Here is a 16,528-nt window from a genome sequence, read left to right on the forward strand (position 1 = left end):
TCAGTTTTGTGCCTTTTAGCCCTTAGCCTTTACAAACAATAAACAGACTTGTGCTTTTATGCCCATTTGTGTGTTTTCATGTTAAATTATCTCAGAAATGAAGCACTCTTTTCTTTTCACTAATCCTCACTCTTTGCACATATGAATTCAAACCAATTAACTGGCAGTAAAATACCACTTTTTATTTATTTTTTTTCTTTTGGGAACCACACACAGAACCACAGTGCACCATGAATTTTCTTTACACATAGGCAGCGATATGTAAACTTAATTAAATGACGTCCTGCTACAGTGCTCTGGAAATTATCCACACATTTAAATAACACAGTAATAAATAAAGACTCTGATGGCAATACAGTGTCAGGTTAATGGACTTGCTTTACAGTACAGTGCAGTTATAATAGTGCAAAGATTAAGATGGAGGTTTGATGGTTTCGGACATGTGACAGCTACTCTTAAATGAAAAGGCTGCGAATTAGGAGCTGAATATTTTAAATACATTACTTTTCTTTTTTTGAGTTTATAACTTGGAACCAAAATATTAAATGCTTTGCTGAGTTGCCAAAAAATGGATTCAAAAACTTTGATTTCAGCATCGCACAAATGTCCATCTCCATACTGGTTAACCACACTTTGGCGAAAACGAAAAGTGCACTGCCTTTAGCGGCACTCTCAGTTCCTCCTGGAGTCGTGGGTGGCGACATTTTACCGTTAGCAAACAGAGGCAGTGCATTTTCACATGCTCCAGACAACACTACACTTTTTTAGTGAACAACACGAGTTTCGCTCCTTTCAAGTAGCTCTGTACACCGAAGCAGAGATCAGAATATTTTCATGGTAGCAAATCTAAAACTTCAAGTTCAGACATGATGAATGCGTGGAGCATCGGTCCTTTGGGTGTGACGAGGAGGTAACAGCCTGGGATGCGTTTTTTTTCCCCCCCTCTCCTTCACCACAGATGTGTTTCCCTGATCTCTGCTATCACCTGACTGGCCCTCTGCAACGCCTGTGGACAAATGTGAACAAGTATTGAAGCGACTGTACACTGGAGAAAACTTGAGCACTGCTCAAACGTAGGAACCTGTTACCTGTAGCATGTCAGCGGCTTCCTTACGCCGCTGGGCCATGTCTTCAGACTCGGTCAGCAGGTCGTTGAGGAGGCCAGATTTATATAGCTGGCCAACGAGCTCGCTCTGGAGGCTGTCCTTCACATGGTTGACCAGGAAGTGCATCACTGCCTTTGGCACGCTGCCGCAGAGAGAGAAAGAGGAAACAGACCGAACAGATGGTTGAGAACAAGGCGGCAAGATGGCCCGGCGATGGCGTCGTTTCCCCAGACGGAGGTGGCTCGACTTTGAACCGCCAGGTGGCCATGCCTGTCCGAGGACTGAGCTGTTTAAGCAGGAGCTAAATATGATGGATTTAATCTTCCTGAGCTTTAAAGGGCACTTTCTGCTCCCAAGAGGAAAGGGAGGCATTTTAAAGGACGGTGTTTACATGTCCTGTAGTGTCGGTCGCTGTGCTTTCCAAATTTCCACTGTGTCTACTGAAATTAATGTGTAGAAACAGGCCGCCAATACAGACGTCACATAAAACGTCACAGCAAAACACTTCTTTCTTAAAATTCTCACAGCTGCTCAAGTTTGGTGTGTGCAAAGGCGTATGATTTACATAATTTTCATCCTCATAAACCATTCAGTGACCCCCACCTTGTGCCCTGTGGACGGGGGTGCGTTTACAGCCTGATCCCAGAGATTAGAAATGTTTCATCACAGGATGACAGTGATCACTCAGAACAACTGATTTGTAGCGACCTTTCCCTCCTAGGGACAAAGCATGCACAAAATCAGCAGAACCACCGGATCACCTCAGTATAGTGGGGGAACCGCAATTTCCCATCACCAATGTCTGTATATAATTTCTTTTTTTTTTTTAAAAGGCTCATTAGTTTTCTAGAAGTGAATGTATAAATTTTACTCAGACAAGACTTTTTTTAAATCCATTTACTGGACTATTCACAAACAGATTACTGCTCATTTGGCGCACTACTGAGCATTTAAAGAGGCAGAGATATTATATGTGAGAGATTTAGTGAAAATAAGGTACAGTGCCTCTGGTTGCTAATAAAAATGATCCAACAAAGCGGCTCGCTGATGCATTTTAAATTCTGATTTCTGGACAACAATGGCGCTCGAGCAGACAAGGGGAATACTAGAAATGAGGCTTCAGCTGCACACACTGTGTTAGCAGATCTATCTTAGTGTTGGTTTTTGGTCTCTTTATGTAGGATTTGATGGCAATAAACAAAAGAGGAGCAGGTGGGAGGGCCTACCTGTCCTGGATGTTCTTGCGGACGATGAGGAAGTAAGACTTGATGAGGCGCTCGATGACCTCACAGTCCCGCTGCTCGCGTGACGACAGCTTCCTGGCAACAGGCACAGGCTGCAAAAGGGAAGAAAGAAGGGAAGGCTAGTGTTTTAATCCCTCAATAGACTGTCATGTTTAATACGAGCCACGCTGGAAGGCCAGTGTTAAGTTACCACATCTAGTAGGTTGACCGCTCCTTTAAGTGGGCTTCCGGGTCCTGAGCCTGGGGCTTCCTCCCCTTTCTTCAGCATGCCCCTCCAGCTTCCTGTGCCGTCCTGCTCCCCCTGAATCCCTGCAGGTGGGGCCTGGGAAAAAAAAAAAAAAAGAATGATAAAAATGCTTTTCCACTATCTAGAACCCTTAATATCATTACAGTATGACATTTGCAGAAAGTGATGGTTAAAGTAGGACTCATATGCACTGCTAACACAAAACAGGCATGTTAAAAAAAAAGAGACCGGATTAATCAAATTAAAGTTTATGTCTTTGTGCTGTTAATGAACAAGTTAGAGAGAAAACATGACAAAAGCCATGCCAAATGTTAACTTCAGACATCAATGGCAACACTATCAAAGCAGGTTAGCATGCTTATTAAGATTAAAAACAAAGCACACCTAAGGGGGATGCTTGGAAAAAGTGAAGCAATTTCAACACTGCTACAATTAAGATGAAGGGGGAACCCAGCCACGTCACAAACTAAGTAAGAGGAAAAGTCAAGGGGTCACCAAAGTCAGCACGCTTTATTCCCTGAGGAACATGAACTGTTAGCATAGCTTACAGAAAAAGAAAAAGAAAAGAAAGGAGGATTAATTAGATGGTACGCAGAGGTAGGATTATTCTCTACCTCAAAATGTCTGGAATCTAAAAACAAAAGACTGCACATACAGTATTAAGAGGTTAGAAAGGGAAAGAGAAAGAAATCTTTTTTTTTTCTGTTAGACAAACTTTGGGTTCAACAGACTTCAGGGAACACAATAGTTGTCAGTGCAAGTCCACACAGGCTGAGGGAAAGCAAAATAAGAGCACGCCATTAGCAGACAAAGATCAGAGTGCATGCCAGCAGACCATGCCCATCATCCATCCATCGCTACCAGCAGCCCCGCAGCCAGCCAGGCACAGAGCCAGCAGGCTGCATGTGTGCCCACCTTGGCACCGTCCATCTCTGCTCCAGACGCAGGGGGCTCGCCAGACACCGCAGTTGGGCCGGCCGGGCCTTTGCCAACAGACTAGCATGAATACGAGAGCAGGAATGGGGGAGAGGAAGGAAAAAGAAAGCACTGAGAAGAAATGTGGAAAGACAGAAGAAAAGGAGGCTGGCTGTCGTAAGCTGAGGCAAGAGGAGAGAAGAGATGTGGGATAAAATTCCTTGATGGAAACTATCCGAAGCATTTGCTTCACGGATCATCATTCAGCAGTGCTCCGAGTGATTAACGCCACACAAGTCTCCTTTATACTGGGACTCTGCAGCCTGCGACCAAATGTTACAACACATGAGCTACGGTTATATTTGACAACACAGTCGCTCTCTTTTACCTTATCCCTGGGAACTGCAGCGGGCATCTCCCTCATCCTGTTTCTCCTTTGCTCCTAGAAACATACAAAAACACACAAAAACACACGTCTGAACAGTTGATGGTTTTTGACACTTCTTAGAAAGAAAAAAAAAATATGGAAAATAATTTACTGGCAAGAAGATTAGAGAAAAAAAAAAAGGGGGGGTTCGGTCTGAAACCAACCACTTTGCTCATTTCAAACACATTTCATCATGTAGCACTGTTAGTTATTCTGTTTATAATATAAATAATTTAATAGACATGAAGGAAAAACTCAAATGACTAAATTAGAAAAACATATTTACCAAAGTTCACAAAGAGTCATATTGAAAACACAAGTGACCAGTATTCAAAACCCTGTGCATGAAATTATTTGGGTAATAAGTGAGTTTTGAACAGAGCTGGATCACCCGATCCTGCTCTATATCACTTGAACTAAAATGCAATTAAATATCACCAACAGGGGTTCAGTGTAATCAGTTGCTTCTTAATTTCCAAATACTGCCTCCATCATTTTGCTTCCATGCACTTTATTTTCTATATCTAATGTGTTTATTGTTTCCACGTGAGTACGAACCTCTATGTTGTTATTCATGACCCCACATGCGTCTGCAAAGTCCGGGTGTTTGGTGTTGATATAGGCCAGCTCGATTGCAACCAAGTTGTGAACCTGCGGCGAGAATAAAACAGCTTAAAGTGGTTGTACTTGCTGCTAAAACCCAGCCGCAGGAGATAAATGCACACGTGCAAAGAGAAGTGAAGGCGCCGGTACCATCTCGTTGGTGATGGGCAGTCTCTTTCTCAGGAGGGAGGTGACCACTTCTACGATGGCCTCGTGCAGCTTAGGGAATCTCTGCAGCTCCTGCGGGGTGAAGCGGCACGAACGTTAATGATTGCACGCGAGCAAAGGCGAGCTGAGTGCACGCCGGGCCTGTTAGCTACCTGTGTGCTGTAGTTGCTGCAGTGCTGGATGATCCTCTGCATCTCCTCGTGGACCAGCTCCACGCAGCGCAGACTGGGTTCCTCCAGGCGTTTCACCTGCTTCTTTACCAGCAGCTCGAAGGAAACCTCTGGCACGAACAGGGAAGGTCGAGGGCCCTATTGCGGGGAGGCAGGGGAGGAAGTGCAGGTCAGCAACGTGTGCTGAACAGATAAGTTGTATGACAGATAAAGTGTTTTTCATCATGTTTTACAACAGACTACTGAACGCAGGTGTGAGAGGACAAGCTGCAGTGATGCTAATGACATCATGCGACAGCTGACGACTCACTGTGGCGTTCCTTATGGCCGTTAGGATATCTATGGTGCTCAGTCCCCCCAGAGGATCCACAGACTCCAGCGTCCTACCGAAGGTCTCGTGGAATATGTAACAAATTCTGGCTCCACCGCACCTGAAAAATAGCAGCGGGGGGATATTAGCTGTGATGTGAACCCCATGGCCTCCGCTCCTGTCAGCTCTTCCCTCGCAGAGGCTGTGCGTGCCTCAACTTACAATTTGGATCATATTAAATGATGAAACCAATGCAGCTGTTTTGCTCATTTCTCCCTGCACCGGATCAACAGCGTCACCATGTGGCAGGTCGGAGGAGTGGCACAGAGACTACTACTCACAGCTCTGCCGTCTCGATGTATTTGGCCGTGCCCTCGATGGTGTTGCAGTACTCTGTGGCAAACTTGGTGATGAGCTGGAGCAAGGTGGCACTTTGGTCCTCCACAGGTTCCCCGTAGCTGCTGAGCAGGGACTGGTACTGTGCTGCCAGGACGTTGATCCGTGTCTTCAGCTCAGGGAGACAGTCTCGAATGTGATGCATCAGTAGCCTGATATTGCAACAGCAAAGGGCAGAGCATTACCTTTTCTAGGACGGACAATAGCAACATGCGCTGATGCCTGTAATTAATGCCAGGGCTGCTCCATATCTATGCAGACAGCATCTTCACAGAGGAAGCACTACTTGGGCATTTTCTAGTATATATGACAATGATCACATTCTGCAAACAAACGCAAACTAATCGCTGGTGTTAACAAACAAAAAGCCTCATCTAGCCTAAGTAACACAAAGTAAACAACACTATATACTCTTAAACGCTGCCCTTCAAACCACCATTTTTTTGTCTCTACACATTATGACCAAACATCACCCTGGTTCTGATGCCATTAATTGAGGATTCAAGTCAATGGTCTAACTCCAGAGTACATCAGTAGTGAATCTACAGATGCCGCCTCATATCCAGGGACATACTCAGAGGGAGAGACACGAGGAGGCTCTCACCCTCTATAAATCTGAAAATCACATTTCAATACACAGGTAAATAAAAACAACCTCCATCTGCAATATTAAAGTGATATACACATTAATACATCACTATTATCCAGTAATATAACCTAAATGATTCTGACAAGGCTCTGTCTGCATATTAGTAGTTTAATTTTAGGTCTGCAAGGCATCTTATGTAACACTAAGAACTGTGTGTTTGCCATTTTGGGTCTGACGCTGTGGAACACTCTCCCCCTGGAGCCTGGGAGTCTTCTGGGTGTTTTAAGTATCACCTGAAGCCCTGGAACTTTTGTGCTGGAGGTACACATTTTTAATTTGCAATGACTTTAACTGTCTTTGCATTTTAATCTGTGTTTCCTTTTGTAATTTGGTCTTTACTTCTTTCTACATTCATGTGAAGTAACATGTGTAATATATAAGCAGCCCACTGCTTCTGTCAGTCTATGTAATAAAGCTGCTTTTAAATTACCCCAAGCATCATTTACACTTCTTGTTTTTATTTTTAGAACTAATTTTCATATGGCCACATACAGGACAGCATAAACACAGGCCCGAGAACAGAATCATCTCCAATAGGCCAATATCAGCCAACAGATACATCATCTGGGCTCTACTTCACCAACTAGCTTTTGAATGGTGCTCGATAAAGAAAATGCAACTTTCTATCATCGTCTCAGTGTGATTTAGACATTAAAGTCTAAATCATCAGGGTGCCGTTACTTTTACCTGTTTAGGGTTCTGGCCAGGTACTTTGTTCCATTTCTGTTGGCAAGTGATGGATATTTCTTCTGCAGGAAAGCGTGTTCATCACGAATTGCATCAGCCACAGACTTTTTATTGTTGATGTCCAGCTGGCTCCTAAAAGTTCAAACGTACCAAAAAAAGAAAAAGGAAAACAAAACAAAACAGACATTTACGAGAAAAGGTCTGTTTTACGGTACTTTCTCGTATTTTTCCCAGAAGTCTAATGGTGATTGATGTGCACAAAGACTGAAACGTTTTTATTAAATCTTCCCCCTTGATGGCATGACAGTGATAAAGGAACACAAACAATAGATCCTGACATTAGCCTTTACTAGGAGCATTAAAAATTGATGTGGCACTCCTCTCTCGACATCTCCACTGAGCTATTCATCTCTGATATGAAATCATACTCATTATGAGTAGCGGTTTGTGTGATGTTTGTGAGACCTGTTGACTACTCCGATTATGCCGAGTTTAACAGGGATCACTCTGCCCAGCAGTACATCCATAGCGTCGGTACCAGCGTCCATCAGGTCCAGCTTGGTCACCACAGCCAATGTCCTCCTGCCTGATGAATTACAGTCATTCGCAAAGGGCACCATAACCCACTGCCACTAGATTACACCTTTAAAATACTCCTTATTTTACTAGTTTTAGAACATGGCTCCCATTTGGTTTTTCTTACCATCTGGGTCGACTTCCCGGGCCACCTTGAGGGCCTCCGAGGTAGCCATGTCTGTGTTAGCCGCCGTGACAGCCAGGATAATGCAGTTGGGGTTAGAGATGTGCTTCAGGATTAAATCTCTTATCTGAATCTCGATGTCCTTAGGCTGATCACCCACAGGCACCTGAAAGGAGCAATTCCAATTACAAGCAAAGACACAGCACCCGTTGTTTTGAGTCAGACAACAAAGTAGGAACTTTGTCAAATTAACACGTCCAACCAGAGGGGACCAACTAATGAGGCTAGAATCAAAGCCTGGATACCCTGAGGCTTTCATAGCACACGGTTGAAAAACATTAATTCCCAGCCATCTACAAATATGAAATACACAAAAGCATTGACCAGATGGAGAAATGAACATTGCTGACCAGGCTTATAAGGTAAAGCTTTTTTTAAGGCATTTTAGTGCTCTTTAATGAATAAAACTTTTAAGAAAGGAGGTGTTGTACAATTAATTTCCCTTGGGGTGCACGATGATCAAAGACTTGTCTTGGGGAGCTGGAGAAAATGTTACCTTAGTGATTCCTGGCAGATCAACCAGTGTGAGGTTAACGACATGAGGAGAGAAAATCTTCAGATGAATGGGTTCATCGCTGATTCCCTGCAGAGGGACAAGAAAAGAGGAAAGTGGAGAGTGGATTTAATAGCTTAGTAACTTAGAACTGGGGGGGGGTCACTGACCCTCTAGAGTCACTGACCTAAACCAGAGTTACACTTTCACTTGCCGTTTTCAAAGCATTTAGTTTAAAAGTTGTGCTGCAGCTGGATTATTTTAATTCTCTGTTTTTATTACTGTATGTACGGCCTGCTAACTATCTTTGCATCAACGCCAGCAAGACAAAGGAGCTGGAGATTGACTTCAGCAAGAAGCCACCAGTGAACATCCAGGGTTTGGACATTGAAACGGTGGAGGAGTACAAATACCTGGAAGTTCACCTCAATAACAAACTGGACTGGTCCACGAACACAAATGACGACTTAGACCCTTATTGTAGGGTCTAAGTCGTCTCCACCTGCTACGGTGGCTGAGATCCTTCGGGTGAACAGGACACTCCTAAGGATGTTTTACGACACTGTGGTAGCGTCTGCTATCTTTTATCCTGTGGTCTGCTGGAGTGATGGAATGGCAGAGAGGGACAGGGGGAAACTCAACAAACTGATCAGGAGGGCCAGCTCTGTCCTGGACTGTCCGCTGGAGTCCATCGAGCAGGTTGGGGAGTAGAGGATCTTGTCTAAGCTATAATCCATCATGGACAACACCTCCCACCCCCTGCATGAGACCGTACGAGCACTGAGCAGCTCGTTCAACAGTAGACTTTTTACACCCACAGTGTAGGAAGGAGCGCTACCGCAGGTCATTCTTACCAGCAGCTGTCAGACTCTATAACACAGTTTAACATCCTTTTGGTTATCTTGTACAGTACATTTTATTCATATCTCCGTACAATTTTTTTCTATACATTGTTACCTGTATATACAAACTTCAGTTGCTTATGTATATAGGATCACTTTGTGTCTTCCTTTTATATTTCCCGCTGCTATAAGAGCTGTGTAACACCCAAATTTCTCATCTGTGGGATAACAAAGGTTTATTCTATTCTGTTCTATTCTAACTCCTAGTTTGACTGTAGGTGGCCCACAGTTTAAAGTTGGGTTTCTGACAAGCAAAATAAGGAAGAAATATCCTATAATGATTTTATCCTCAATGACCCCACGGGCTTTAGAAAATGTTCAACCCTCATCTCACCTTATTATTCCCAGATATTCGCTCGGTTTCATTCTCAATTTCTTGCCTGATTTCATCAAAATCGGTGTAGATCTGTAAAGAAAAACCACAACAACAATATCACAACAAGTATGGCTCAGCAGACTGAATTCTTTTTAGTATCACAATAACACATACCTTATTTTTAGTGTGTAGAAATTTGCCCCACTCTTCAGTGTCTCTGCCTGTGAACCAGAATAAAAACATTCTTAAAGCAGGTCGACACAGGTGCTGGCTATTAAAGAAGCTACTCTGCGCGGGAGCCTGAGCGTGATGGCGGTTAATGCGAGGACTGATGCCTGGTGACATTTACTGGTGTGGTGAATAAAAGCAGCTGGAATCACAGGTAGTGCTTTTGAGGAGGAGGAGGGGGTAGAGCTAAGAAGGTGATGTAGGTTACTAAACATTAAGACACCTGTACAATGCACCTCCTTGAAGTACAGTGCTTTTCACACCATGACATCTGCAAGTTGTTTGAAAGACAGTGATAGAGACAGGATTTTAAAACTGGGGCAGGGAATCTTTCACACAGGATACTAAAGATTACAAGGATGTGTTTGCGTTCCCCCTTGTGTGTGTGTGTGTGTGTGTGTGTGTGTGTGTGTGTGTGTGTGTGTTGTATTAAAAAAAAGAAAAGAAGTTTAAAGACCAAAAAGGGTTATTACAGTTCATAGTACATACCACCTTCATCATGTTTCCTTGTGTCTCCAGGATCCACGTGGACTAGCTGGAGGATTAGAGGTCTCCTGGTTACAATGCCAGTCCCACGGGGCAGCAAGTCCCTGCCCACCAGGCTCTCCAACACAGAGCTCTTTCCACTACTCTGCAGGCAGAAGTGCATCAAAAAAAAGATATGAGTTAAAGCACCAGAGAGTTGGCTTGTTATAGTTCAGTTTTATTGTTTAAAGGGGACCTATTATGCCCTTTTCCAACCCCATTTTTAAATTCTTGGTAGCTTTACAGCTTTACATCATTCACAATTTATCCTTATTTAGCCTATACAGGGCCTTAATGTAGCTCTTCAGTTCATCTACTGTCTGAAACAAGCAGTTTTAGCTCCCCTCTCTTTAAGGCCAATCTCCTGACTGGCTGCACCTTGCAAACAAAAGATTTGAATATCAGGTCAGTGAGGCAGCAGGAAATGGAGCATTTAACCAGGAAATTTGGTTCATCCAGTCTACCTGTACATACAACCTTGTTATTTGGAACTTCCTCTTTTAGCACAAGCTTGTATGTAGTAGCAGCTTATAATCGGTAAGAATGTTTACTTTTAGTTCATTCTTTGATAGCTTAGGTGTCTTTTTTTAGTTATTTGTGATGGGTAAGATTTACGAATTTCAAACACATATGGAACCAGGGGTTTAAAATATTTTTTTAGCAAACTACCTCTACCTCTTCCTCGGGCTATGTCCTAGTTTTAGTCTACAGAAGCTAGATGAGGATGTGGAGATAATTAATGGTGATCAAAATAGACTCAATTGCTCTCGTTAGGTCAGACTCTGCGTATCTGTTTATTAGCTGTCAAAAAGAAGAAGTGACAATTTAGCAGAACTCCCAGACACGGCCTTTGCGTCATTTTGATATGCGAATCGGTATCACGGTGCAGTAAATGCTACTCTCTTAGTCCTCCTACATACATGTATATCATTAAAACAAGGTTATCTGGCTAGCATGACAGCCTGCTGAGCAAAATGCACCCAGTCAGCCTTTTACCTGAGTCCCCACTACTGCAATCTGCGGCAGCTGGATAATATCCGCCCCTACTGTGTTGAACACATCCTGGAGCTTGTTTATGACGGGTATAAGAGCCTCCATGCTCGTGAATGCTGAATTAACCTAATAAACCCGTATTTCTTCCGTGATGGAGCCAAAGTCATTCAATGTCCCTCCGACACCACCATTGCAACAACACCCACCAGACGGCTGAGAGATTTTGTGGGGTGCTGGGAGTTGTAGTTCTCCAATGTTCGAAAACGTATGGCTGAGGATAAGGAAAAGACTACATCATATAGACGCTGAAAATGACGCCACAATTAGTTGTCTTGCGCATGCGTAGACGTTTTGTTGATAAAAAGCTAGCTTCATTCGCCAAGAAACTCGGCTACTTCCCTCCTTCTAACTTTGACCTGCCTGCATGCTTTTGTACCATTGAGTTAGTTTGCTTACCTCTAGTGTCTTCAGTATTTCATCATGCTGCAGTTCCTGGTAAGTTTTATATTTGTATTATTTTCCTTAAAAGTTGACGTCTGTTGCGAAGCTAGCCGAGTTAAAAATGTTAGCATTATGCTAACCGTGCAGCTAGTGCTGCTAGTTTGGATTGAAATTGAAACTGAGTTTCATGATTAGGAATAGGGTTGCCAACCGTCCCTTAAAATACGGAATCGTCCCGTATTTCGAAACAAAAGTACACGTCCCGTATTGAGCTAATAAGGGACGCACTTTGTCCCGTAATACAGTGAGAATCAAAAGTAGTCTATAACTTTTAATGGAATTAACGCTTTGTTTGAAAACATAATTCCCAGCCCCTCTCCTGCTTTGTGACCAATGAGCTGACAGCACACTTACGAGTATGACAATTCAGATTACCACTCATCTCATTGGTCGAGGAAAGGTCGCTTACGGAGAAAATACCGGAAGACAACAAATGACCACAACAAGAAGCATGGCCAACAGGGAAACAAACGCAGACACTGCGGTGCAAGTCTCGGACGACAGTACACCTAAAGCTGGGCAGACACTGTGCAATTTTTTTCAGTCACGTTATTCAGCTCCTGCTCAAACTGCACGATTGACTCGCAGTTGGTAGGTCACGATGCAGGTCTCACACTATACCGCCCGATGCTCTGATGCGACCTGAGTGCTCACACTGTGCCTCCATAAAATGAAGGTTATAACAGAAAATCTGTCGCGCTCTCTCTCTCCGTCTTACACTCACACAGACACACACACCACCACCATCAACTTTGCTAAATTGCTAATGAAAAACATTGATCGGGCAGCTGTGACTGAGCAGCAATGTAAATCCAACTATTTTCACGGTTGTTGTGGTCGTGATAATTTTGTGATGCCACATCGAAAAGGCTCGGATGAGCTTTCCAAAGTTCTACAAGTTGTGCCTCCATCGCTTGTGTCCAGATCACAGGCTGCACAGCCGTGCTGCTCCATCTTTTACACCAACGTTTACGTGTTTGCGCGCGAGCAGTGTGAGCGGCTGTGGTGAGACCCTCACGAGCGATTGATGATCGGGAGCTGGTCGTGAGGTGTTAATCACTTCTCGTTACCCCACGTATACTACACGATGCACGATGAAGGCCAAAATCGGTCCGATCACTCAAAAAATCGGCTCAAAATGGGCCTAAAACTGCACAGTGTAAGCCCAGCATTAGAGCAGCAATGTTTGTTCCCCTCAGAGAAAGGGAAGAATGGGAAAAGGAAAACACCTGGCTGGAAAAAGTTAATATGGGCATGTGCAGTGAATATCAGCGCTATGTGGCCAGAAGTGTGATAATATAATTTATTTTGTGTAATAAACAACTGCAAGAATAGATGATTACAACAAATAGATGACTAATACATAAAAGTAATACATAGATGAATAATGATGATGAGTTAAGATGCGTAATCATGGGAGCAAGTGGGTTTACAAACAGGAGCAGCTGATTAGCATTAGAAAAGCTGAAATAATACCTCAACTGAAGCCAATTGTACTAAATGCACTAAATGTGCACAGTTACAAGAATGTTTTTCTTTCTATTGTTTTCTATTATTTTAAGTTAAGCAGGACAGAGTTCTTTTAAAGAAAGATTTACTTATATTCTCAAAAGTTAAGCATGACAGGCTTCTGTTTAAGAAGGAGACCTGTTTTATCGTGTTAATGTTGTCATTTTGAGCTAAAAATAAATGGCTAAATGATCATTTGTTTCACATGTGTTCATATCACAAAGAATACACATCTACTTAAATCAAATTCAAGTCAAATGGTTAAAAAAATAATTTCACACACAAAAAAAGAGCTAGAAAATTCACCACACTGGGAAGGGTGAAGACAATTGGGTCGCCCGGCCCTGGCCACGAGGTGTCCCTTATTTATTTTTCAGGGAGTTGGCAACCCTAATTAGGAATAAATGTCACTGTCAACCACCACAAAGAATCTATCCATCTATCCATCCATCCCATGGTAGTTGTCAGTGCAAGTCAAATCCACTTTATTAATTTATCATCAAGAAGTGTAAACTTTGAAGTTTGCCAGATTTCTGCTCTAGAGCATTCACAATGCCACAATCATCCAGCAAAATCACCCAAGGTCAGACCGTGCAGTGCTTAGAGAAACTGGAATTACTCAGGGGAGGGCTGATGATCTGGGCTTGTTTTGCAGCCACAGTACCTGGAAGCGTGAAGTCATTGAGTACGTGAACTCCTCTCTAAAGTAGTCTATAGTGAAGGGTGAGGCCATCGTTCCGACATCTCATCCTCGGCCAAAATTGTGTTATTTAACAAGGCAATGATCCCGATTACAGTAGCGAATCTACAACAGAATTACTCAATGTGATGAAATGGCCCAGTTAAAGTCTAGCCTGATTAAAATGCGGTGATGGTACCTTAAGAGAGCTGTGAACAAACGATTGTCAGCAAACCTCAATAAAGTGAAGCAACGCTGTGACGAGGAGTGGGCTAAAATTCCTCTACAACGATGTGACAGACTGATAAAGTAATACAGAATACAAGGCTATTGAATGGGGTGTGCTTAGTTTTTCACAGAACGTTGTGGAATCCTGTGAAATTGTTGTTGTTTTTTTCACACTAGTTTAAAGGGTTTTAATGAACTTTGTTTTTCTTCCAGGCTGGCTTCACCTTGGGAAATGTTGTGGGGATGTATCTCGCTCAGAACTATGAAGTAAGTGTGTTTTGTGACTTGCAAACCATTTTTTTTTTCCAATGATTTAGTGAAAATGTCACTTTAACCCATGGGCTCCACTAACCCCAAACCAAAACGTATCTGGTGTGAATAGATGCTGGCTGGAGCCTTTTATTCCTTCAGTGACTGATGTGTGAAACTGCAGTTTTGTAAGGTCGTTGCCTTTATCTATGTATAGAAACGCATCCTGACTGAGCTATTAAAACACAAACACGGTATATGTGCACATTTCAAGTTTTTGCATTCTTTGTGTTTCTTGAATGTCTTTTTTGAACAACCAGAACATCTCAGTTGGATTATGATCTGGACTCTGGTTGGTTTACTTGTGGGATTTGGGTTATTGTCTCTACACTTTTTTTTTTCTTTTTTTTTTCTGAATTTTCTTGATACAATTTTAAATTTATTGTTCCCTAAAAGCAGCTTTAAACCATGTTGTTCCCTTCAGTGTGTTGGTGTGCAGTGCAAGTTGTGCAATATTTCAAAGATTTCCATCATTACCATTCCTTGTTGTAAATGGTCCGTATTTAATTGTCTGTAACCAGACTTTGAATGTCTTTATTTACATCTACAATCTGTCAAGTTCAATTTCTATAGTACATTTTAAACGACCTCAATTGATCAAAATGACCAAGGTGCTGTAAAAGTTATGACTTGAGATGATCGTAACACATTTTCTGAGTAATCTTTGTTGTTCCAAAGGGTTCAAATATTTTCTTGCAACTGCATGTTCAGTGCCACTTTCTGCAGTCCTGGCTGTATCTATTATTTCCCACCTTTGTAAGATGGCTACAATAGATATTTAAGTTTGAAGCTTACAGCAAAAATCTGAATGTTGTATTTTTTTTTTTTTATGAAAAATGTACTTTAGATCAGTTAATTTACACTACATTAGTTTTAGTTTGGTGCCTCTAACAAACCACAACCTATACATTTCTCAGACTTTATTACTGGTAGTTGTAATTTGTATCTTTCTCCTCTAGGTGCCCAACATAGCCAAGAAAATCGAAGCTTTTAAGAAAGATGTGGAAGCCAAGAAGAAGCCCCCAGAGTGAGCAAAGTGGGACCGTGTTGCAAGCAAGAATGGACATCCTCTGCAGAGAAACTATTTATTTTAAAGGCTTATTTTGATGTCATGGTTGTACACTTGATAAGAGTTGACCATGTTACATGTATATGAAAATATAAGCCGTGCCTGGAACAGTGTTTGTTTCTTCCTTTAGTTTTAGAAGCATACTCTTTGTAAACTGTTTTCTAAGGTAAATAGTGCAAAGACTGGATTTAAAGAATATTACAAAAAAACTAATGGGATCATTTTAATTCCAGTTTCATGGTACTGCTGGTTGACCATTTTTGTTATGCACTCAAGCTATTCAATATGTCCACAGATTTTAGAGTTAAAGTTAATAAAGATTTTCCTTCACACACCTCACAATAACTGCCAAAGTTTTTATTGTTGTTGTACAAACATCATTCTGAACCATACAATAAAGTTGAATATAGTGAAGTCTCATGCAGTAAGTTTTACTAGAATTAATTATTTACTGCCTCAAACACTCAAACTGTCATCTCAAATCCATCCAGTAGGTGTCACCATTGGAAGGCAGTTAAAATTCTCTTTGGCAAAATTTATGATTCAGTTTTTCTTTCGTTTTGTCCCCTTCTTTGAATTTGGCCACCCAAATCCTCTGAACTCCAGGCAGTCTGCTGCATTGTGAGCAATGTAGTAGATATTCTCCATGGCTGCTGGGCTGAGGATGTCCACCTCAGTTGTGGTGACTTTGGCACTACATGAGGACCTCTTTTTAGGAGTCTTTGGGCTCATAGTCTTCTTGGCTGACTTGGAACTGTGGGATCTTGATTTCCTGGTGGGCTTTGGAGAAAATACGTGGTTTAATCACTCATCTATAAATATATAAATGTCTTTTTTTTTTTTTTACTTTACCATAGCGAATGTCAATCTTGCTTCAGTAAGTGATCAGATTTTCATCTGTAAAACAAGAAATCAGGTTTTTCTCTGCCAAAAAAGATTTAAAGTTTTTAGGACAAAGTGCCTAAAATGATAATAAAATACAATCATTTCATACCAGCTCTCACCTTGGCACTTTAAGTGGCACTCGAATGGCTTCAGCGGTGACAGTGATACCCCATCTGTTTACATCCTGTTGTCGTAGAAACAGACTGGAC

The 16,528-nt window shown here is 42.1% G+C and overlaps 3 protein-coding genes across 4 annotated transcripts; 1 reads left to right on the forward strand and 2 right to left on the reverse strand.

Moving 5' to 3' along the window:
• Nucleotides 1–353: 353 nt before the first annotated feature.
• LOC146615342 (dynamin-1-like protein) lies at nt 354–11,338 on the reverse strand. 2 transcript variants are annotated; one of them, XM_085376679.1, is made up of 19 exons: nt 11,143–11,338; nt 10,111–10,252; nt 9,568–9,614; nt 9,412–9,483; nt 8,179–8,265; nt 7,626–7,788; nt 7,388–7,508; nt 6,923–7,054; nt 5,532–5,738; nt 5,191–5,311; nt 4,863–5,018; nt 4,693–4,782; nt 4,498–4,590; nt 3,901–3,954; nt 3,513–3,593; nt 2,541–2,672; nt 2,333–2,442; nt 1,089–1,248; nt 354–1,006 (listed from the first exon to the last, which is right to left on the reverse strand). In XM_085376679.1, exons 1-19 carry the CDS (start codon nt 11,242–11,244, stop codon nt 950–952), a joined length of 2,127 nt encoding a protein of 708 aa, XP_085232805.1. In that variant the 5' UTR covers nt 11,245–11,338; the 3' UTR covers nt 354–949. The 2 variants fall into 2 exon arrangements, with proteins under 2 accessions (XP_085232805.1, XP_085232806.1); XM_085376680.1 differs by lacking the exon at nt 3,513–3,593.
• Nucleotides 11,339–11,504: 166 nt separating this feature from the next.
• On the forward strand, nt 11,505–15,747 carry stmp1 (short transmembrane mitochondrial protein 1). The gene is made up of 3 exons (XM_085376503.1): nt 11,505–11,634; nt 14,270–14,323; nt 15,325–15,747. Exons 1-3 carry the CDS (start codon nt 11,620–11,622, stop codon nt 15,394–15,396), a joined length of 141 nt encoding a protein of 46 aa, XP_085232629.1. The 5' UTR covers nt 11,505–11,619; the 3' UTR covers nt 15,397–15,747.
• A 230-nt stretch (nt 15,748–15,977) lies between these two features.
• Nucleotides 15,978–16,301, reverse strand: smkr1 (small lysine rich protein 1). The gene is made up of 2 exons (XM_085375554.1): nt 16,287–16,301; nt 15,978–16,214 (listed from the first exon to the last, which is right to left on the reverse strand). Exons 1-2 carry the CDS (start codon nt 16,287–16,289, stop codon nt 15,978–15,980), a joined length of 240 nt encoding a protein of 79 aa, XP_085231680.1. The 5' UTR covers nt 16,290–16,301.
• Nucleotides 16,302–16,528: the final 227 nt, after the last annotated feature.

This window comes from Diplotaxodon limnothrissa, linkage group LG17 (genome assembly GCF_057381915.1).
Source record: "Diplotaxodon limnothrissa isolate DT_005_m linkage group LG17, D_limnothrissa_male_GT1.1, whole genome shotgun sequence".
Taxonomy (NCBI): Eukaryota; Metazoa; Chordata; class Actinopteri; order Cichliformes; family Cichlidae; genus Diplotaxodon; species Diplotaxodon limnothrissa.